The sequence below is a fragment of the Oncorhynchus tshawytscha genome, linkage group LG11 (assembly GCF_018296145.1).
Source record: "Oncorhynchus tshawytscha isolate Ot180627B linkage group LG11, Otsh_v2.0, whole genome shotgun sequence".
Lineage (NCBI taxonomy): Eukaryota > Metazoa > Chordata > Actinopteri > Salmoniformes > Salmonidae > Oncorhynchus > Oncorhynchus tshawytscha.
Window position 1 is genome coordinate 43993727 of NC_056439.1, and position 24127 is coordinate 44017853.

The window sequence follows — 24127 nt, forward strand, 5'->3', positions numbered from 1 at the left end:
CTACTGTATCTTGCCTATGCCGCTCTGTACCATCACTCATTCATATATCTTTATGTACATATTCTTTATCCCCTTACACTTGTGTCTATAAGGTAGTAGTTTTGGAATTGTTAGCTAGATTACTTATTGGTTATTACTGCATTGTCGGAACTAGAAGCACAAGCATTTCGCTACACTCGCATTAACATCTGCTAACCATGTGTATGTGACAAATAAAATTTTATTTGATTTGGACCAGTCACTAAGGGATACAGGGGCTCATTGAGTGTATTTCACTGAGCTCATTAAAGCCACAGCTCTGCCCAGCATAATTCTCTGTCAGAGCAGTATCCTGGCTATGTCTTGTTAGCGGGAAGTTTTGTACCCATTTTTGTTTGGGCTGGTAGCTAGGTGCTGTGGCTCAAAAAGCTCAAGCTTATTTTCACGTACATGCTGTTTGTGCCAGTGGGGGACACACACACACACTCGTAGCACTCATAAAATGTACTGGGCAGGAGGGTGTGTTTAGGCCTGTCACGGTGTGTGTAGGGTGTTGTAAATAATGTTCTGTTCCCACAGTAACAGTACAGAGCTGTATCTAAACTCATAGCACTAGCCAGACACACACAAACAGCTCATATCCTGTTTCCCTCCCACCAAATTATTTATCAGCCTGCCATGTCCCTCCCATTGTTTCTCTCACAAGCAGCTTGTTCCTTTCAACGTTTTGCCATTACCTCAGACTGTATAGTAGCCTACTGGGAAAATATCAGAGACTTAATTGATGAACTTGACAACAAACACTCAAACGTTGATTTTTGTTACTATGTTAATGCATTGCTAATGACCAGGTTGAAGTAGAACGTTTTCAGTAGGCCCTTATGAGACATGATTAAATGGACTGGCTATTCAAATACACGACAATTGGTGCAAGACTTCTCATGAGAATGTTTAGATGTTAATGTTAGTATAACAGAAGTGCTTTTGATGTTGCAGACCTTTCTGGCTCCTATGAACCAAGTGTTCCCTGCTGAGGAAGACGTCAACAAACATATGGAGGACAACTGTAAGTTCATACTCACAACTTACACGGAACCCAAACCGGCTGCACGCGTGCGCCATTGTGCTCCATCGTGCATACATTTATTTTGTCCCCCCAAACCACACGTGATCACGACACGCAGGTGAAAATATCAAAACAAACATCTGAACCAATTACATGAATTTGGGGACAGGTCGAAAAGCATTAAACATTTATGGTCATTTGGCTAGCTAGCTTTCACTTGCTAGCTAATTTGTCCTATTTAGCTAGTTTGCTGTTGCTAGCTCATTTGTCCTGGGATATAAACTTTGAGTTGTTATTTTACCTGAAATGCACAAGGTCCTCTACACTGCCAATTAATCCACACAAAACGGTCAACCGAATCGTTTCTAGTCATCTTTCCTCCTCCTAGGCTTTTTCTTCTCTTGACTTTATATTGCGATTGGCAAGTTTCATAAATTAGGTGCATTATCGCCACTGACCCCGTTCATTTTTCAGTCACCCACATGGGTATAACCAATGAGGAGATGGCATGTGGTTACCTGCTTCTATAAACAATGAGAAGATGGGAGAGGCAGGACTTGCAACGCAATCTGTGTCACAAATAGAAGTGACTTCTATTTTAGCCCTTGGCAACGCAGACGCTCGTTGTCGCACGTGAGCAGTGTGGGTGCAATAATTGAATAATATATATTTCAAAGTGTATTTTGTACTCAGCCTGTTAGCCTAGTGGATAAGGCCATTGGGTAGGTAACTCAAAGGTTGCTGGTACAAATCCCTGAGCCGACTAGGTGAAAAATCAGCCAATGTGCCCTTGATCAAGGGCACATTGCTCCTGTAAGTTGCTTTGGATAAGATCATCAGCTAAATTACTAAAATGTAAACAACTTTCCTTTAAACTCATGTTGATATGGATTTAAGGTTTGTGTATGTAACTTTTTTAAAGGATTCTTCCTCACGAGCGACTTTTGTTTTTCTTTCAGGTTCTCTTATGTACCTGAATGAAGGCACGCTCTTAAACAACGTCCGAGTGCGGTATAGTAAAGACGAGATCTATGTAAGACATTCCAAATCAATGGTACATTAATCCTAGGCCTTGAAGATGAACCTCACTCTTCCTGTAAGAGACATCTGGTGGTCATAGGCCTAGTTTCTAATCAAGTTGTGAAAATGTCGGTGGTTCTCAACTAGAGGAACTAGGACCACTGGGATACTTGGCCTATCCACAAGGGGTACTTGAGAAGACTCATGAGACCATAGATTGGTAAAATTCATGAGGGTGTACAGCAGGAAAAGCAACATGTACTTGGTGGTACAGTAACTGAAAAAGGTGAAGAACCACTGCTCTATCTAATGTGATGATTTTTTTTGTAACAACACAGACATACGTCGCCAACATCTTGATTGCTGTGAACCCTTACTATGACATCCCCAAACTGTACGTTCCAGAGACCATCAAGTCTTATCGTGGCCGGTCCCTGGGCACTCTACCACCTCACGTCTACGCAATCGGTGAGCGCACATATCTATTATTACAACAATGGCTGCTATACTGCCTGGTTTCTGGACATAAATATAGTCTGTTTAAAGCAATGGCTATATTTGAGTTACATTTCAATTAAGGCTAGGTGTTGTCAAAGCATCATATCCGTTACATGATTGATGATTTTTCAGCGGACAAGGCCTACCGGGACATGAGAGTCCTGAAGATGAGCCAGTCTATCGTAGTGTCTGGAGAATCTGGGGCTGGGAAGACAGAAAACACCAAGTTTGTCCTCAGGTTTGGGCTAAAGGACCACTATGATTGTGTTAGTTATTACAGAAAACCATAATAATCTTAAAGGTAGACTCAACAAGATTACATTGCATGCACAAAGTAAACACTGAGGCAATTTCCACAACAACTTAGAACGCTTAAGCTCGAGGCTAAACTTCGCCAATGTTTTGGTCCTGTATAGGGCTGTGACGGTCATGAAACTTTGTCAGCCGGTAACTGTCATGCAAATGACTGCCTGGCTCACGGTAATTGACCGCTAATTAACATAAACATGTTAAGCATCTCCAGGCCTCCACTCATACAAGCAGCAGATGCGTGCCTTTGGAACATCTACATTTAAAAATAGACTAATAAATCAATTTAACACACACTTTCACAATATATCCAATATCTAGTTCATTTAGCAGACAAGATATGCTTATAAATCCTGTGTCATTTATTTTATATTATGATTTTGTAGTAAGAAGAATATAACTTACTTTCTGACTTTATTGTCCCCATGGGGAAGTTTTGTTGCAGTGTCATGTACACATTTAAAGTGGTGTTTAAATACAAAACAAGATTGACAAAACAACTTTCGTAACAGTTACGCACCAATAAAAAATAATAATAGTAAGAATTAAAACTTTTTTTTTTTAAGAAGAAAAGACTAGCCTGCTGGCCTTACAGGGTCAATGGGAACATTCGCCCGAGCTATTTAGGAGGGATATCACACCTGGCACAAATTATTGTCTCATTCTGTTTTTCCTGCTGAGGTCCCCTATACCTGCGCCCATAGGGGAGTAATTCAAAGTCCAGGTACAGCGGGTGGCTTGGGTCTAAAATTATTTTGTGAGCCTTACGGAGGGCCCTGACCTTAAAGATCTCATCCAGGCCTGTCTGTTTGACTCCAAGTACCTTGCTTGCTGTGGTAATAATCCTTCTCAGTATGTTTTTCTGGCTGACAGTGGCATTACCAAACCAACAAACAATACAAAAAGTTACAAATAATTGATCTTAGCTGAATGAAATAGAATAGATATTTTTCCTATTCCCCAGCGAGTGAAGTGGTTATTTGAAATAGGTCCTATATGCTAGATTGGGTTATTTGGAAACGTTAGTTGTGAATTATACAAACCTTGGGGCTGCATGAATCAACTATATTTATGATTTGAAAAAGTTGCAAAAAAGCTTGTGCTTTGTTCCTGGCCTCAGGCTTAATACGCTGTTCTCTCAAATGAACATATTCTCACCCATCAAACTATTCTCAATTTAATCTTATATTATTAAAGGCATGAAATTTGATTTGAATGCCCCATTATCAAATGGGCAGGAACAGTGTCAGGGGGAAAAATACATGTCGTCCATATGCACTTGAATAGTGAATGGAGGCTGTGCCTTCCCGGTTCCTTTTTCAATCATGCCGTGTATGCTACTACGGTTTTACAGTGGAGCAATGTGCTTAATATTAGTAGCTAAGAAATGCATATAGTAGCAGTAGAAAGCTGAGACCATCCTCTTTTTAGTGGCAACCATCAAAATTCTACTTTCACAAGTGATTGCATATAGAAATGTCTGGGGTTATAAGAACCCTTATTTCACTCTACGCATCAACCACTGTTTGAGGAGCAGCCAGCCTCTCACTGTGCGACAGGTGATGTTCTGCCCAAACTCTGCATGCCATGGTTTCTCCAACCCTGTTCCTGAAGCTACCCAGTGCTTAATTTGGGAAACCAAGTGAAATCTATTTGGGAACATCGATAGTAACATGTTTTCACAACAAAACAAATGTCATTAAACTGTTGACAGTCCCACGCTGCACGCTGGAGAAAGGAATGAAGGAGAGAGAGGAGGAGATGGAAACGCACAGTGGCGAGACATTCTGTAGCTAAATGTAATGTCAGCCTATTAATTATGGAAATTCCTTATTACTAGACTATCCAAAATCAAATACAAATTCACTGTAATTGTAGGCTAACTAGCCTACTCTGTAAGCCGCCCTGAACAATCAATGTACCAACAGCATCGCATAGGCCTGTGTTCTCCCAGACTAATGGGTAGAAAGTTTGGAGCTTAGCATACGGTAACCAGTCCTTCCAGTATGCATAATATTACAGTCCATACTCAAAGGTGATTACTTGAGTTTGTTTTGTGCTACAATACATTCGGAAAGTATTCAGATCCCTTGTCTTTTTCCACATTTTGTTACGTTACAGCCTTATTCTAAAATATATTAAATTATATTTTTTTCCGTCATCAATCTACACACAATAACCCATAATGACAAAGAAAAAATGTTTTTTTTAGAAATGTTTGCAAATGAAAACAGAAGACCCTTAGACTCAAAGTTAAACTCAAAATTAGACTCAAAATTAAGCTCAAGTGCATCCTGTTTCCATTGATCATCCTTGAGATGTTTCGACAACTTGATTGGAGTCCACCTGTGGTAAATTCAATTGATTGGAGATGATTTGAAAAGGGGCATACCTGTCTATATAAAGTCCCACAGTTGACAGTACATGTCAGAGCAAAAACAAAGCCATGAGGTTGAAGGAATTGTCCGTGGAGCTCCGAGACAGGATTGTGTCGAGGCAGATATCTGGGGAAGGGTACCAAAGCTTTTCTGCAGCATTGAAGATCCCCAAGAACCCAGTGGCCTCCATCATCCTAGAGCTGGCCACCCGGCCAAACTGAGCAATCGGGGGAGAAGGGCCTTGGACAGGGAGGTGACCAAGAACACGATGGTCACTGTCAGAGCTCCAGAGTTCCTCTATGGACCATCGCTGCAGCTGTCTACCATTCAGGCCTCAGTAAAAAGCACATGACAGTCCGGTTGGAGTTTTCCAAAAGGCACCTAAAGGATTCTCAGACCATGAGAAACAAGATTCTGTGGTCTGATGAAACCAAGATTGAACTATTTGGCCTTAATGCCAAGTGTCACGTCTGGAGGGCACCTGGCACCATCACTACGGTGAAGCATGGTGGTGGCAGCATCATGCTGTGTGGATGTTTTTCAGAGTCAGGGACTGGGAGGCTCGTCAGGATCGAGGGAAAGATGAACAGAGCAAAGTACAGAGATGTCCTTGATGAAAACCTGCTCCAGAGCTCTCAGGACCTCCGACTAGGGAGAAGGTTCACCTTCCAACAGGACAATGACCCTAAGCACACAGCCAATACAAGACAGGAGTGGCTTCGGGGCAAGTCTCTGAGTGTCCTTGAGTTGCCCAGCTGGTGCCCAGACTTGAACCCGATCAAACATCTCTGAAGAGACCTGAAAATAGCCGTGCAGCGATGCTCTCCATCCAACCTGACAGAGCTTGAGAGGATCTGCAGAGAAGACTGAGAGATAAAACCCAAACACAGGTGTGCCAAGAAGACTCTACGTTGTAATCGCTGCCAAAGGTGTTTCAACAAAGTACTGAGTAAAGGGTCCAAATACTTTTTGTATTTTTAATACATTGCAAACATTTCTAAAAACCTTTGTCATTTGTGTGTAGATTAATGGGGGGGAGACTATAAATTTTTTGGAATAAGGCAACAAAATGTGGTAAAAGTCAATGTCTGAATTTTTAAAGTTTGTTTATCTGTTATTTTACCAGGTAAGTTGACTGAGAACATGTTCTCATTTGCAGCAACGAGCTGGGGAATAGTTACAGGGGAGAGGAGGGGGATGAACGAGCCAATTGTAAACTGGGGATTATTAGGTGACCGTGATGGTTTGAGGGCCAGATTGGAAATTTAGCCAGGACACTGGGGTTAACTCTTACGGTAAGTGCCATGGGATCTTTAATGACCTCAGAGAGTCAGGACACCCGTTTAACGTCCCATCCGAAAGACCGCACCCTACACAGGGCAGTGTCCCCAATCACTGCCCTGGGGCATTGGGATATTTTTTTAGACCAGAGGAAAGTGTGCCTCCTAATGGCCCTCCAACACCACTTCCAGTAGCATCTGGTCTCCCATCCAGGAACTGAACGGAACCAACCCTGCTTAGCTTCAGAAGCAAGCCAGCAGTGGTGTGCAGGGTGGTATGCTGCTGGCAATACTTTTCGAATGCCCTGTATAGGCTAGACCAAATGTACTGAAGACATCTTAAATATGTTTTTCTACATTGCGTAATATGCGGTAGTCTATTAGGCTATGTATTGTATAAAGGCACAATCATTATTTTAATTCAGGCTTTTCTTTCGGGCTTGGGCTATAGGCGTGTGCATAAGCTCTAATATGGGTCTGGGTGTTCTACATGCGGAAACTTAAATGTTTTGAATTAATAATCACCTTTGAGAAAGCTGTCCATTTTGTTGTTTGGAATTGAAATAAGATCCACAACAACCATTTCTTCCACTGTTCTAATTCTCAGAGTAAAACACTCAACGGACATTATGAAAGCTTAACCAAGTTTAATTCTTCCCAGAGGGTCAGTACAGCTGCATTCAGACAAGCACTGATATTTAACCGTTCCTCATAGGCTGAGTCCCCTCCTACCCGTCTGTACAAACATTGTTCTTTACTGCTAGGCAGGACACTAGTACTACTACTACTTTTTATTTTTCCCATAAGGTGACCTGACCTCAACCCCCCTCCATCTTAATCCATGGTTTCCCTGCACTCAACACATTCCAAGCTTAGTTCCACACACTATATACCTTTTCTCCTATAACCGTTAACTTCTGGTGTAGACCCTCTAAGCCTCAGCACTCCATCAGTGACATGAATAAGTATATTTCATATTCTCTGAACCCAACACCACTCAGTTTCAACCTGTTGCACTTTTTTCTTCAAGTTGATCGATCACAGGTCAAACAATATAGCAGTGAATTTCAAAAGGTTAATACTGTTTTGATAATTGTTTGATGTGATTTTCAATTATATTTGCATTGATGTCAGAGTGATTTAGAGACAATGGAGCACTGAATACCGACCTAGTGGTTGTTAGTGAGTTGGGTAATACCAACGTATCAGAGCCATACAGAGCACATAGGAGTAGATTACCGCGACTCAACGGTCAGGTGTAATTTGACTGCAGTCATGAATCGTGACATTCGGTTTGGGGGTAATATGGTCACCGTAACAGCCCTAGTCCTGTAGCTACCACTTTGAAACTGCATATACACATAATGCATTGTGTAACTGTGTGAGTGAAGCGATACAGTTCTTTGCCATGTCATCTAGTTGATTCTACCTTTAACCAAACTTAGCATGTTGTGTATAATGACATTGGTTGTCAATGAGTGAGCCATGTTTTCTGTAGTATACCTCATATCCAAACATTAACTTCATATACTGTAGCATTGTTGTTAGTCTTCATCTGACATTCATCCCATAGATATTTGACAACATCATATGGCACCGGGCAAGATATTGATGAGAGAATTGTTGAAGGTAGGATTTAACATATAACTTCCTAATCATACTTTCTCTTCTAAAGTTTAAGAGATCCCAAATACTTATTTTGTGCTTGTGAATTTCAGCAAACCCCCTGCTAGAGGCGTTTGGAAACGCCAAGACAGTCCGGAATAACAACAGCAGTCGTTTTGGAAAATTTGTGGAAATCCACTTCAATGAAAAGGTTAGCCATCATTTTTTCGTCATAAGGAATTTCAGTATTTTGGTCAAATTCAATGTACGTAATGCATTGCAGTGTGTTGGCCAATTTAATTGTTGCTTCATCGGCCCACATTTTATGTGTGTATGCATCCGGCGTGTGTGTGTGTGTGTGTGTGTGTGTGTGTGTGTGTGTGTGTGTGTGTGTGTGTGTGTGTGTGTGTGTGTGTGTGTGTGTGTGTGTGTGTGTGTGTGTGTGTGTGTGTGTGTGTGTGTGTGTGTGTGTGTGTGTGTGTAACAGAATAATGTGGTAGGTGGCTTCGTGTCCCACTACCTGCTGGAAAAGTCAAGGATCTGCATGCAGAGTAAAGAGGAGAGGAACTACCACATCTTCTACAGGCTATGTGCCGGAGCCTCTGAAGACATCAGACAGAAGCTGCACCTTGACTCCCCTGATAGCTTCAGGGTCAGACACACACACACACACACACACACCACACACACAGAGAGAGAGAACACGACCGGTGTATCACTGAAGAGTGTAACCAGAGAGTGTCAAGTCTTTGCATACCAAGTTGAGAGAATGGATGGATGAGTCCTTTTGAAAGAATGCTGCAAATAGACCTGTTCCACATGCCTCACTGAGTTCTTTGAGAGAGGGAGGTCATCTGTTCCTCTCCCTGCCTAATGGTCGCCTGTTCCTCTCCCTGTCTAATGAAGCAACACAGATCCCAATGCCAAATTCTTCCACCGTGAAGCAAATTGTGTCAATGGAAAAACTCCATTGAATCGTCAGTCGTGTCATTGGTGGACATTTTCCAGTGTTTTTTATTTATTTTTTAGTTGTACATTTTCTACTAAAAAGTATGAGTTGACACACACCCAGAGATAATTATTTAGTGTAGAGGTGCTGACTGATGGCAAATTAACTGTATGCTATAAAAATAACTAGTTGCACACTATATTACAAGCTCCCAGTAATTTATTGGGTAAACCACCAAAGTTTTGGCCTCACTGTCTTAATTTTTCCTCTTGACATAATCTTACTGCCAAATAGTGTAAAAGTAGTCCTAGACAACAGAGGCTTTCCACCATGTTCTCAACTGACCCAAATACAGGCCTATGTCTGGTTAGTAGTGTTACGCTATTCTCTACATGACCACGAGATGTCATGTGTGCTATATCCAATGAACTAAAGTCTGTTACTTGTTTGAAAGTGGAGAGAGTCTGCACCTACTTAGTATTTGTTAGGCATATCTCTGTTCCAGCTGAGCCCCCAGTGTAACTAAGTGCATGTTTGTGAATATGGGATTTGTGATGTAATAGAACTGTGATTGGTGTTCTAGAACTAACACACTAAAGGTCTTAGGGGATTACCTCAATTCTTTGGTTAATTTCACCTGCGCTCTAAACAACGCTATAACAATGCTTCAACAACTATAGTTGTTGTTTTGGGTATTTTTCACAGTACGATTATATCAAGTCTCCACGGAGACAGTCACATCAACAGAGGCAATTAATTCCAAAGCTATTAAAACCAAGCCAACCGTGAAGCCACTTTTACATAATAGATAGTTCATTGAACATGACAAAAAGCAATGCCACTGTTTTAATTTATTGTTACTCTACAAAATTAATTAATTACTAAATTAAACAAATAATTTATTAGCATCAATACTGGAGTTGAGAGAGCAGAGATACTGGCTGAGGATAGGTATACACGACCAGACCTGCTATGAAAAAGCACTATTATCCCTAATGCTACCTCATTCACTTGGCACATAAGCCACTTTTACTCTCTTGTTCCAAGTCGTCGTCAGTCTCATTCAAGTCATATGTTCTGCCGACGTCTATATCTCTCAATTTTATAAACATATCCCACATAGTTTGGCTTATATGGTTTGTCTACACTTATGTTATTTGTTGAATGCTAATTGTTTGTGTGTGTTCTCCTTTGTCTTCGTAGTATTTGAATCGAGGATGCACAAGATACTTTGCCAGCAAGGACACAGACAAACAGATCATGCAGAATCGCAAGAGTCCTGAGGTACTGTACATTTCAGCCTATTCTGTTTTACCTCTCTGACCAGTCAGGGCCTTCACAGCTGGTAGTGCTTGATTTATTCCAAATCATCTTGGCCACAAATGGCTTTGAATTGAATGTGAATATGAACTTTAAGGACTGAGTAGTCATTTATTTAGTCGTATAAATATATAGACTTTTTGGGCCAGGTTTTCATGCAAAACTGTCAAGGTTTGTCTTCAGAAATAAACATCTTGTGTTGCAAACGTTATTGTACTGTACGCTCACTGAACATTGATATGAGAGAAAGCTCTTAAGTAAATTATTGCACGTATGGAAATTGGGCAAAAAAAATCCAAATCAAATGAGAATTTGTTGTTTCGGAATTAGTTGAGGTCTGTGTTTTTTGATTAAATTATGTCAGATGTGAAAATAATTCTAATTTTGCCCATGCAGGAAATGTGATTAATTGTGTTGTTAACTCTCATAAGAATAACGCACCATTTTTGTCCCTCGGGTATGTTACCAATACATTAATGTCACTGTGTAAAGTAGGAACATGTATCATTGTTTGCTTATTAAACATTTATTGTGCACAAAAAAGGAAAAGAAATAGAAACATTGGCACAGGTGAAAGTCTGGCCAATCTCTTGTAGGCTATGTGTGAATGTTATATGTTATATTCCTATGTAGACCTGTTTGAGTTGGTCTATGTTTTTACCATTTTGACAATTAACCAAGTATACTTTTTCACAGCTTCTACTCATTGTGTTGAGAGAGCAATGATCTCATGACACTTGGCGTGTTACTAATCAAGGTTGTTGTGCGTCTCTTTGCCCTGCCTCGGGTCAATGTAATGCAGGATAATAAGGTGATGACGCTTTCTGTAGGAGACGCTCCGTGTATTATTCACGATGTAAACCCTGAGGAGAGACTCAGCTTCACATGCATGGGATTGTTGTGCAAGCAGGACCTTATGCAGAGCATGTTTCTTTATCAATGTGCATGGATGGGGTTTTGCCATTTTTTCTTTGTTGTCTAGTTTCTATTTGGCTCAGAATGTCACAGTGTGGTGTATTCTCAGTCTAAGTAGATATTGTTACAGATACATACTTATGACTGGTCAGTGGAAATGTTTTAATATTTAAGCCAATTTCCTGCGATTCTACACATTTCTCCATGGAGCTGAGAGAAATTGTTTCAGTTTTATAGCTAATGTCGTGCCATTCTAAGTGTTCTTTGCTCAAACATTATAACAAAATCAATACTATATATACATTAATTTTTTTACATGTTCAATTCTCCCCGACTGTCTCGCTTTTATTTTGGTGATTGCTAGTTCTGAAAGATTATATTATTTAAAAAAAAATATATATATAGTTCCATTGTCTTTTCTGCATAGTTTATCTGGTTTTAGTCTTAGTTTACACTGAAAGTGTTTTTCCATCCCAGATATATATTTTTGGTGACTATTTGGGATTTCAATAGTAGAAAAATCCCTGCTGTAGTAGTATTGAACAACGTAACACTGTGACATTCGCTTTGGTTTGCCTCTGTTTCTGCTTCCTCCAGCCTTCCTTCAAACCAGATCACAAATCCACTGTACTTTTCTATACCTCTGCTTATATCTGTCAGTGGTGGATGTCTAATTTCTGATACTGGGATAGTGAGAGCGAGCATTTCATATGTCTGTGTGAAACAGGTAACGCAGAGATGCGGTCTTAAGGGCAGATATTCAGAAGGCGGCCGAAAGTTCTGGTGCAAAGGTGTCCATATTTATTCAGTGTTCAATAGTGCTAGCGGCGATGAATATTTACAAAACAGGTAGACAATAGACTTCTCAAAACAAAATAACAAACTCCATGCGGCAGGTGGCCTAGTGGTTAGAGCGTTGGAATAGTAACCGAAAGGTTGCAAGATCGAATCCCCGAACTGACAAGGTAAAAATCTGTCATTCTGCCCCTGAACAAGGCAGTTAACCCACTGTTCCTAGTCCGTCATTGTAAATAAGAATTTGTTCTTAACTGACTTACCTAGTTAAATAAAGGTTTAAAAAATATATTATAATAATATGCACTAAGCTTAAAACAGGCTTACCCTGTAGCTTCCATAGCTCTTACAAGTTGTGGGTGTACCTGGCTCAAGGAGCCTAACCACTTGAATTCTAAAACAGAACTTAATTACTCTCCAAAACAAGCCCAAGGTACACTTCCTGGAACATACCAATATGTAGGGCAATAGAACACCAACACCTGGCTAATACAAATGTACCTGGCTTCTTCGTAATTACCTCTTTACAAACATTCTGTCTAAGACAAACGTGACCACTTCCATGTACACACACGCACAGCTACAGTGTGCGTAGATGCGCGTGCTCCTGACGCCCAACCCAAATGACACAGACGGGACACACGGCACTCCGACACAATGTGGGAAGTATGAACAAAGGAAAACATTAACAGAATGAACTAAACAGAGTTTCTAGCTTGTGGGTGTTAACGATGATTCTCTGCACAGAAACAGTGTTTCACTCTTGAGTAGGCTATAGACCAGTAAATTACTGCATTGATGTGTGCAACAGATTATATGAAACTACTTTTTCCATACAAGCATTTTCCTTCCGAACTGGGCATAAACTACACTGAGGGACAAAACATTAGGAACACCTGTAAGTTTCCATGACAGACTGAACAGTGAAGGCTATGATCCAAGTGAAGGCTATGATCCAAGTGAAGGCTATGATCCCTTTTTGATGTCACCTGTTAAATCCACTTCAAATCAGTGTAGATGAAAGGGAGGCGACAGGTTAAAGGATTGTTAAGCCTTCAGACAACCTAGACATGGATTGTGTATGTGAGCCATTCAGAGGTTGAAGGGGCAAGACAAAACATTGAAGTGCCTTTGAACAGGTTATGGTAGTAGGTGACAAAACATTTAAGTGCCTTTGAACAGGTTATGGTAGTAGGTGACAAAACGCACCGGTTTAAGTGTGTCAATAACTGCAACGCTGCTGGGTTTTTCACGCTGAACCATTTCTCGTATTAAGAATGTTCTACCACCCAAAGGACATCCAGCTAACTTGAAACAAAGCATTGGAATTGACATGGGTCAGCATCCCTGTGGAACGCTTTTGTCACCTTGTAGAGTCCATCCCTGGTGAATTGAAGCTGTTCTGAGAGCGAAAGGGGATGTAACTCAATATTAGCGTTAGTGTTAGCATTAGTGTTCCTAATGTTTTGTACATTCAGTGTATATTTAAGTGATAATGCCCGAGAAACCGGTGTTTGGAGGATATATTGGCATAAGTGTTGTTATGCCTGAGACGTTCTTATCACTTGCTTGCTAGCTAGCCAACTACAGCTAACTTACAGCCAAGTCAAAAAGTGCAGCCAGAATAAAAGTAGCTGCATTTGTTTAAGCTGTTTTCTAGTGATGTTTTTTGGATACATCCATAACAATGAGCTAATGAGGCTCGATTTCACCTGGCATAGATATTGTGCTTTACTCGTCAGGACATTGTTGCTCAGAGGAGCTAGCCAACAACACAGCTAACACAATCACTTCAAACTGAAGCTGGAATGACTGCAAACTAGCTGCACTTCGTTTCACCTTTTTTCAATTGACATTTCTTTGTATAGATCCATAAAAATTATGCCAGATGATTAATGATTTCGACCGGCTGAGAAACGCTGCCTGCCTGTCTGTCTGTGTGTGTCTCGTCCAGACTCCCGACACGTTCATTACTATGAGACAGCTGGAGATCGAATTTGAATATTGAAACAATGTTGCAAATGACGGAGGGACAGACAGCAAGGTTTATACAAATCTCTGGTGTTGAAAACGAAATGTTAGTCTAAAAGAAATGTGATAATGTCTAGATGCTTTTTATAGTGGAGATGTTTATACAGTGCCTGGCTGTGCTTATTGCACGATCAGATGGAACAGAGTAAATAGGCATTTTTAACGTCATAGATTTAGCCGGTGGTAACTTGTGGAATAGACACCGGCTGGAATGCGGTTTTAACCAATCAGCATTCAAGATTAGACCCACCCATTCTTTAAACTGTAGCTTACTGCTAACAAAGGCCTGCATACTGCTAACAAAGGCCTGCATACTGCTAACAAAGGCCTGCATACTGCTAACAAAGGCCTGCATACTGCTAACAAAGGCCTGCATACTGCTAACAAAGGCCTGCATACTGCTAACAAAGGCCTGCATACTGCTAACAAAGGCCTGCATACTGCTAACAAAGGCCTGCATACTGCTAACAAAGGCCTGCATACTGCTAACAAAGGCCTGCATACGGCTAACAAAGGCCTGCATACTGCTAACAAAGGCCTGCATACTGCTAACAAAGGCCTGCATACTGCTAACAAAGGCCTGCATACTGCTAACAAAGGCCTGCATACTGCTAACAAAGGACTGTAACTGTAGCTTACTGCTAACAAAGGACTGTAAACTAGCTTAATGCTAACAAAGGACTGTAAACTAGCTTAATGCTAACAAAGGACTGTAAACTAGCTTAATGCTAACAAAGGACTGTAAACTGTAGCTTACTGCTAACAAAGAACTGTAAACTGCAGCTTAATGCTAACAAAGGACTGTAAACTGCAGCTTACTGCTAACAAAGGACTGTAAACTCTAGCTTACTGCTAACAAAGGACTGTAATCTGTAGCTTACTGCTAACAAAGGACTGTAAACTGTAGCTTACTCCTAACAAAGGACTGTAAACTGCAGCTTACTGCTTACAAAGGACTGTAAACTGCAGCTTACTGCTTACAAAGGACTGTAAACTGTAGCTTACTCCTAACAAAGGACTGTAAACTGTAGCTTACTGCTTACAAAGGACTGTAAACTGTAGCTTACTCCTAACAAAGGACTGTAAACTGTAGCTTACTCCTAACAAAGGACTGTAAACTGTAGCTTACTCCTAACAAAGGACTGTAAACTGTAGCTTACTACTAACAAAGGACTGTAAACTGTAGCTTACTGCTAACAAAGGAGCTAAATAATAATATAGTCATGTGCAGAATAATGCTTCTAGAAAGAAAAGGCAAAAATGCATAAGAGAAATAGAATGAGCTATTTTAATGTAATGACAGATTACACAATGTGCGCGTTTGTGAAGAGTGGGCATAAATCCACTTCGTCCCAGGAAGTGAAGCCTACTGTATCACTGCAGACTTGTTCATACAGTAGGATAGTTTGCTGTGTGTGTGATGGCTCTCACACGACTAATGACAGCCTACAAGGGACCAGGAGTTTTCCCATAGTCAGGCCACATGATGCTGGAAAGACTCCTGACCTAAACTAGTACAGGGCCTGCATTCACAAATAGTGCTGATCTAGGATCAGGTCCCTAGCACACCTACTCTGAGACTCTTTGTGAATACGGGCCCAGGTGCAGTATCCTGACTCTCCAGTCTCACCTTCTTCCAGCATGTGAAGCTGGGTGCCCTGAAGGACCTTCTGCTGGATGACCAGGGAGACTTCAACAGGATGTGCGGGGCCATGAAGAAGATTGGCCTGGACGACACGGAGAAGCTGGACCTGTTCAGGGTGGTGGCCGGGGTGCTGCACCTGGGCAACGTCGACTTTGAGGAGACTGGGAGCACATCGGGTAAATCAAGTTACCTACACAACCTCTCTCTTAAGGAGTTTTCACACATAGCTCAGAGGTATAGTTTGATTCAGTTTGGTTATTTATTACATTAAATAATACATTGGTTGGTTTCACATTGGCAAATGTCAAATAAACTAAAACACCTAAACAAAACCACGTGTCCATGCTAGTAATTTGTTTATTGGCCAAAAATGCATCTATGAAAAAGTTAAATCCATCTATGACTGTCAAGAAGAATCACTTGTGTGTCCCGAACATCGTATTACTTTCGCTTTGATCTTCCAACAACATGCGATGTGAATAGGTTATATTCAGCAGCCTATATCCATGCTCATAAATGTGCTGCTATACTCAGAATGTTTCAGCCATATCAAGATATGATGCTGCGTGCATTTCATCAAATGCTCGCAGTCAAACAACCAATAATAGTGCATGACTGTTTTTTTCCCTTGTGTTTTTTACGAAACTCATTCTCACCTGCAACGAACCCCGGTACGAGTTGAATCAAACTGAGACCACCCTTTTGAGCAAACCATGGTGTGTTGTTTACTGCGCTCCCGAGCGTGGATAGTGTGTTCATACCAGCCCAAACAAACTGAAATAAGGGGGGAATTTGGTAAACCGCTCCAAACCAGTTTGGTGTGAAAGCCCCATTAGTGTAGCTCTCTCGTCTCCTCTAGTCTCGTCTCCTCTAGTCTCGTCTCCTCTAGTCTCGTCTCCTTCCTCTAGTCTCGTCTCCTTCCTCTCGTCTCGTCTCCTCTCGTCTCGTCTATTAGAATGTCCCCGCAGATACACATACAGGCGCAGAGTTCTCCCACGCCACCTTGCGCAACCTCTCCTCTACACTACTCTCTTCTCGTCTCTTCTCCTCTACACTACTCTCGTCTCCTCTCCTCTTCCCTCCTTTCCTCTCCTCTAGTCTCTCCTCTCTAGTCTCTTGTCTCGTCTCCTCTAGTCTCGTCTCCTCTAGTCTCTACTACTCTAGTCTCCTCTCTTCTCGTCTACACTACTCTAGTCTCCTCTCTTCTCGTCTACACTACTCTAGTCTCCTCTCTTCTTGTCTACACTACTCTAGTCTCCTCTCTTCTCGTGTACACTACTCTAGTCTCCTCTCTTCTCGTCTACACTACTCTAGTCTCCTCTCTTCTTGTCTACACTACTCTAGTCTCTTCTACTCTAGTCTCCTCTCTTCTCGTGTACACTACTCTAGTCTCCTCTCATCTCTCCTCTGGTCTCTTCTCTCCTCTCCTCTGGTCTCGTCTAATCTAGTCTATTCTACTCTCTTCTATTCTAATCTCCTCTCCTTTCGTCTACACTACTCTCGTCCCTTCTCATCTACTCTCCTCTTATCTCGTCGACACTACTCTCCTCTTGTCTCCTACTCTCCTTTCATCTCATCTCATCTACACTACTCTCCTCTCATCTACTCTCCTCTCCTCTACTGTTGACCCACCCTATTCCGTACAAATTTGCGCAACCGCGGCATTCAAATGAGGCTGCAATGAAAACTAATGGGACTGTAGAGACTGTGTTGGCATCAAAATTTGATGCCAACACAGCGTTGATTGACATGGTAATGGTTCGATAGTATTGGAGAATTGTTGAAAAAACGGACCCCTCCTACGCTGTACGTTAAATTGTGATGTGTCATGACGTAATGTACAGCATGCATAATGCAACTAATTCTGTGTCATACAGCCTCTCTCCACCAGGTGTAGCGCTTCTCTCGCAGATTAAAAACAAAACAAGACAGGGACAGGAACAGGGTAAGGCGGGGTTACCTAGTCAATTGTACAACTGAATGCATTCATTTTTTGCATCATCACTGCAAGCCATCATGACTCTTAAAAGCCGCGACAGCCGCTGTTTACTTCTGAAGATAACTTTAGCGCCGCCCAAAAACCCGATTCAAATTCGACACAAACCTTCAAATAGATATGTAATGACACATTATATAAACTCTTTATAGTGTTATAAATTAGACATTTTAGAGGTGATAAGTTGGACAGATCTGGTGAAAAAAGCAGTTTCCTCACACAGCTAATCTCCCCTTTTCATTATCACGCAGTAGGTTTTGCTACCCAACCCGCCATTTTTAAAAACTTGACCGAGCTCATTGCCTTCTTCAATCATCCAGTGATGGGCAGCATGAAGGTCTCCTCATTGATTTTGCTGGAAAGGGGAGAAATTGTGCTTTACAATGTTATTCATATTACAGTTGACCTGGAATTATTTTTGGGGCGCTAAAATAAGGTCAATTGTACATTACTGCGCGATGTACAAAAGCTAGCTATAGTCTCCTCTCCCCTAGTCCCCTCTACTCTAGTCTCCTCTCCTCTAGTTCCCCCTCCTTTTCTTTCCTCCCCTCTACTCTAGTCTCCCTGACTCTAGTCTCCTCCTCCTCTCGCCTCGTCTCCAATAGTGTCCTCGACACTCCTCTAGTCTCCTCGACTCTCGTACCCTCTCCTCTAGTCTCCTCTACACTAGTCTCCTCACCTCTTCTTTCTTCTCCTCTAGTCTCTTCTCCTCTTCTCTCCTGTAGTCTTCTCTTCTCTCCTGTAGTCTCCTCTCCTCTCCTGTAAGTCTCCTCTATTCTCCTGTAGTCTCCTCGACTCTAATCTCCTCGGCTCTACTCTAGTCCCCTCTACTCTAGTCGCCTCTAGTGTCCTCTTCTTTCCTCTCGTCTATACTACTCTCCTCTTGTCTTGTCTCCTCTCCTCTACTACCCACCCCTTGCTGACACATTCTTCTCTGTCGGGTCTCACTGTCCCACTTTGGAAGTAGACCCATTGAAAAGAACATGCTCAACTGAAACCACTCTCCTATAATGTAACTGACCCAGAAGTGCTGAAATGCATCTGACAGATAGGAAAAGTCATGATTCAAGCTGAAGATGGATGATGTAATAGAGTACTGCCTGGAGAGCAGATATTACCTGGAACATCGCACGGTGCTCTCGCTCCTCTGAAATGGATACATCTGCCCATTTCCCTCCATCACACCCTCTTCCTGTCTTTGCAGGACATTATCTAGGCCGACTTCACTGCCTGCAATGAAGCCATTACGTCTGCAGAATGTGTGGCTTGTGTTCACCGTGAGATGCTGTATTCAAGCACTAGGCAGCAGAAAGAAAGAAGTAGAATCCATCCGAAATCCAATTGAAGTGGCATGATGGAAGTTGCCCGCTTCTTTGTGTGCGCACCAATCATTTCTGTGTGTGTGTGTGTGTGTGGTGCGTATGCGTGTCTACTTGTGTGTGTGTTTCCAGGCGGCTGCATCCTGATGAACCAGTCCAGTCCGACATTAGCCTACTGTGCTGACCTGCTGGGTTTGGACCAGGAAGACCTGAGAGTCAGCCTCACCACCAGGGTCATGCTCACAACAGCAGGGGGCGCCAAAGGAACAGTTATCAAGTAAGAATACCTCTAAATTAGATGAGTATATTTTATTGGTTTCTCGCAGTCATAAACTGAATTGTACACCAATTTACAATCAAAGACCATAAAATAGTAAAATCCTAATTGATTGTAAATCCACTACTGCTGCACTTAACATCCTGCCCTTATCTACTAGTTTAGGCCAGGGTCAACGTTGTGGTGTGGTGAAGAAGATTAGCGCTGAATTCCAATTTCATACCCTTCTCCCCCACGGATACACTTTTCACTCCCCTCAAGTGTTTCAAAGTGTCGGGGGAATGGGCCAGAGGGAGTTTCAACTGTTTCAGAATTCAGTGCAGGGCTCTGGTATGTGGAGCTGAGAAAAGATGATGAAAGATTACACTTTTTGTTGGCCAGCCATGAAAATACCGTATTCCCATACAGTGACTGTGTGGCGTAATGCTCTGTCTTGATGCTACGTATGTTGACGTCTCCCCATTACGATGGACCCAGTCAGTAGACAGGCTAAAGATGGGCTAATCGTATAGGCTACATCTATACTGTTTACAGTAATAGTCCTGTTGGCTCTTAAACCCATTTGGGCCATGCTTAGCCGCCCTTATTTATATAGATGGATTGCATAAGAGGGGAAGGCTTAAAACTTAACTAAGACTGGTACATTGTGGATCTAGTCTTGAGTATGCCATAAAGCTGTTTATGTGACGTAACCCATACACACAATTCAACTCTCCATTCAAGTTCATGTGGAATGAGCACTCAATAATTTCAATATCCTTACTCAATATTAATTTCTGGCCATTCACAAATTACTATTTGTTTTGTATTTGTATACACTCAGGGCTCAACGAACAAATTGAAAATCTAAGCCCTGGCGGTAGCGCTATAGTAGGTAAGGGGGGTTTAAAATATTTTTGCTAATTTCACAACCAGAATAATGGGCGCAGTAACTGACGCGAAAGGGTTGTCTTTTGATGAATAAACAAGTTGAAGGTGTGTTGGGGCTTGACCCCTCACTGGCCAATTAGAACTAAATACAATACATTCGGAAAGTATTCAGACCCCATGACTTTTTCCACATTGTGTTACTTTAAAGCCTTATTCTAAAACGTATTAAGTAAAACATTATCCTCATCAATCTACACACAATAACCCATAATGACAAAGCGAAAACAGGTTTAGAGAAATGTTTGCAAATTCATTAAACATAAACCAAAAAATACCGTATTTACATATCTAAGTATTTAGACCCTTTGCTATGAGACTCAAAATTGAGCTCAGGTGCATCCTGTTTCCTTTGCTCATCCTTGAGATGTTTCTACAACTTGATTGGAGTCCACCTGTGGTCAATTCAATTGATTTGGACATGATTTGGAAAATGCACACACCTGTCTATATAAGGTCCCACAGTTGACAGTGCATGTCAGAGCAAAAGCCAAGCCATGAGGTTGAAGGAATTGTCCATAGAGCTCTGAGGCAGGATTGTGTCGAAGGTCCAAGAACACAGTGGCTTCCATCATTCTTAAATGGAAGAAGTTTGTAACCACCAAGACCCTTCTTAGAGCTGGCCGCCGGCCAATCTGAGCAATCAGGGGAGAAGATCCTTGGTATGGGAGGGGACCAAGAACCCGATGGTCACTCTGACAGAGAGCTCCAGAGTTCATCTGTGGAAATGGGAGAACTTTCCAGAAGGACCATTTTATTCTGTATTTATTTTATTTAACCTTTATTTAACTAGGCAAGTCAGTTAAGAACAAATTCTTATTTACAATGATGGCCTACCAAATGGCAAAGGCCTCCTGCGGGGACGGGGGCTGTGATTTAAAAATAAAACAATTGAATAAAAATAGGACAAAACACACATCACGGTGAGAAACAGCACAACACTACATAGAGACCTAAGACAACGACATAGCATGGCAGCAGCACATGAAAACACAGCATGGGAGCAACACAACATGACAACAACATGGTAGCAACACATGGTGGCAGCACAAAACATGGTACAAACATTATTGGGTACAGACAACAGCACAAGGGGCAAGAAGGTAGAGACAACAATACATCATGCAAAGCAGTCACAACTGTCATTGAGAGTGTCCATGACTGAGTCTTTGAATGAAGAGATTGAGATAAAACTGTTCAGTTTGAGTGGTTGTTGCAGCTCGTTCCATTCGATAGCTGCAGCAAACTGAAAAGACGAGCGACCCAGGGATGTGTGAGCTTTGGGGACCTTTAACCGAATGTGACTGGTAGAATGGATGTTGTATGTGGAGGATGAGGGCTGCAGTAGATATCTCAGATAGGGGAGAGTGAAGCCTAAGAGGGTTTTATAAATAAGCATCAGCCAGTGGGTCTTGCGACGGGTTTACGGGGATGACCAGTTTACAGAGGAGTGTAGAGTGCAGTGATGTGTCATATTAGGAGCATTGGTGGCAAATCTGATGTCCGAATGGTAAAGAACATCTAGCCACTCGAGAGCAACCTTACCTGCCGATCTATAAATTACATCTCTGTAATCTAGCATTGGTAGGATGGTCATCTGAATCTGCGTTAGTTTGGCAGCTGGGGAGAAAGAGGAGCGATTACGATAGAGGAAACCAAGTCTAGATTTAACTTTAGCCTGCAGCTTTGATATGTGCTGAGAGAAGGACAGTGTACCGTCTAGCCATACTCCCAAATACTTGTTTGAGGTGACAACCTCAAGCTCTAAGCCCTCAGAGGTAGTACTCACACCTGTGGGAAGAGGGGCATTCTTCTTACCAAACCATATGACCTTTGTTTTGGAGGTGTTCAGAACACGGTTAAGGTTAAGGGCAGAGAAAGCTTGTTGGACACTAAAAGCTTTGTTGTAGAGTGTTTAACACAACATCCAGGGAAGGGCCAGCTGAGTATAAGACTGTATCATCTGCATATAAATGGATGGGAGAGCTTCCTACTCCCTGAGCTATGTTGTTGATGTAAATTGAGAAGAGCATGGGGCCTAGGTTTGAGCCTTTGGGTACTCCCTTGGTGACAGGCAGTGGCTGAGACAGCAGATGTTCTGACTTTATACACTGCACTCTTTGAGAGAGGTAGTTAGCAAACCAGGCCAAAGACCCCTCAGAGATACCAATACTCCTTAACCGGCCCACAAGAATGGAATGGTCTACCGTATCAAAAGCTTTGACCAAGTCAACAAAAATAGCAGCACGACATTGCTTATAATCAAAGGCAATGATGACATTGAGGACTGTTAAGGTTGCAGTGACACATCATAACCTGAGCAGAAACCAGATAGAATACTATAGACATGAAGAAAGCCAGTCAGTTGATTATTGACAAGTTTTTCCAACACTTTTTATAAACAGTGTAAAATAGAAATAGGCCTAGAACAGTTAGGATCAGCTTGATCTCCCCCTTTAAATAAAGGACACACCATGGCTGCCTTCCAAGCAATGGGAACCTCCCCAGAAAGGAGAGACATGTTAAAAAGGTCAGATATAGGCTTAGTGATGATAGGGGCAGCAACCTTAAATAAGAAAGGGTCTAAACCGTCTGACCCAGATGTTTTTTGGGGGGTCAAGTTTAAGTAGCTCCTTTAGCACCTCGGACTCAGTAACTGCCTGCAGGGAGAAACTTTGTAGCGGGGCAGGGGAAAAAGAGGGAGGAGCATCCCGGCTAGTCGCATTAGAAGGGCTGGGAGATGAAGACATTTTGGATGGGCAAGGAGGCATGGCTGAGTCAAATAGGAATCCTGACTTAAATGAAGTCGTGATTTAAAAAGCTCAGCTATGTATTTCTTGTCAGAAACAACCACATCAACATTAAGGGACATGGGCAGCTGTGAGGAGGAGGGTTTATTCTCCAGGTCTTTAACCATTTTCCAGAACTTCTTGGGGTTAGACCCACAGAGAGAGAACTGCTCCTTAAAGTAACTAACTTTGGCCTTCTGGATATAGCCTGAGTGCACTTATTTATAATTTGCCTGAACGAGAGCCAGTCAGTCCTAAGTATGCGTGTGCCGAGCCTTTCGCCAAATGCAATTCTTGAGGTGGAGTAACTCTGCAAGATCACAGTCGACCCAGGGGCTGAACCTGTTTTTAATTCTAATTTTCTTTATGGGGGTGTGATTGTTAACAATGTCACTGAAAATATCAAAAAAGAAGGTCCAAGCGTCTTCAACAGAGGGGATCAAGCTGATTCTATACCATTTTACAGAGGCCAGTTCATGAAGGAATACTTGCTTATTAAAGTTTTTTAGCAAGCGTCTACTGTATGACAAATCAGGACTAGGTCGTTTCACTGAACAGCCATTATGAACACAGGCTGTAAAACCGTGATCACTAATTTCATTACAGAAAACACCAGACTGATGCCTATCAGGATTATTTGTGAGGATAACATTGAGGAGAGTAGCATTTTCTTGGTGTGTGGAGTCATACCATGTGGGATTGGAAATAATCTGGGAAAGATTTAGGGAGTCTCATTGCTTTAGGACTTGGTCAGGTGGTTTAACCATTTCTGCAGCACTCCACCAATCAGGCCTTTATGGTGGAGTGGCCAGACGGAAACCACTCCTCAGTAAAAGGCACATGACAGCCCACTTGGAGTTTGCTAAAAGGCACATAAAGACTCTCAGACCATGAGAAACAAGATTCTCTGGTCTGATGAAACCAAGATTGAACTCTTTGGCCTGAATGCCAAACGTCACATCTTGAGGAAACCTGGCACCATCCCTACTGTGAAGCATGGTGGTGGCAGCATCATGCTGTGGGGATGTT

General features: G+C 42.0%; 1 protein-coding gene across 3 annotated transcripts in view; it reads left to right on the forward strand.

The window, feature by feature from the left end:
* Positions 1 to 24127, forward strand: part of LOC112262033 (unconventional myosin-VI) — a 101561-nt gene that overhangs the window by 30504 nt on the left and 46930 nt on the right. For all 3 annotated transcript variants that reach the window (XM_042330154.1, XM_042330152.1, XM_042330155.1), the window contains exons 3-12: positions 976 to 1045; positions 2005 to 2078; positions 2404 to 2533; positions 2696 to 2801; positions 8104 to 8159; positions 8249 to 8346; positions 8623 to 8787; positions 10288 to 10368; positions 15786 to 15966; positions 19238 to 19382. In XM_042330154.1, coding sequence (XP_042186088.1) covers positions 976 to 1045; positions 2005 to 2078; positions 2404 to 2533; positions 2696 to 2801; positions 8104 to 8159; positions 8249 to 8346; positions 8623 to 8787; positions 10288 to 10368; positions 15786 to 15966; positions 19238 to 19382 — 1106 coding nt within the window. The remainder of the gene's footprint in view (positions 1 to 975; positions 1046 to 2004; positions 2079 to 2403; positions 2534 to 2695; positions 2802 to 8103; positions 8160 to 8248; positions 8347 to 8622; positions 8788 to 10287; positions 10369 to 15785; positions 15967 to 19237; positions 19383 to 24127) is intronic.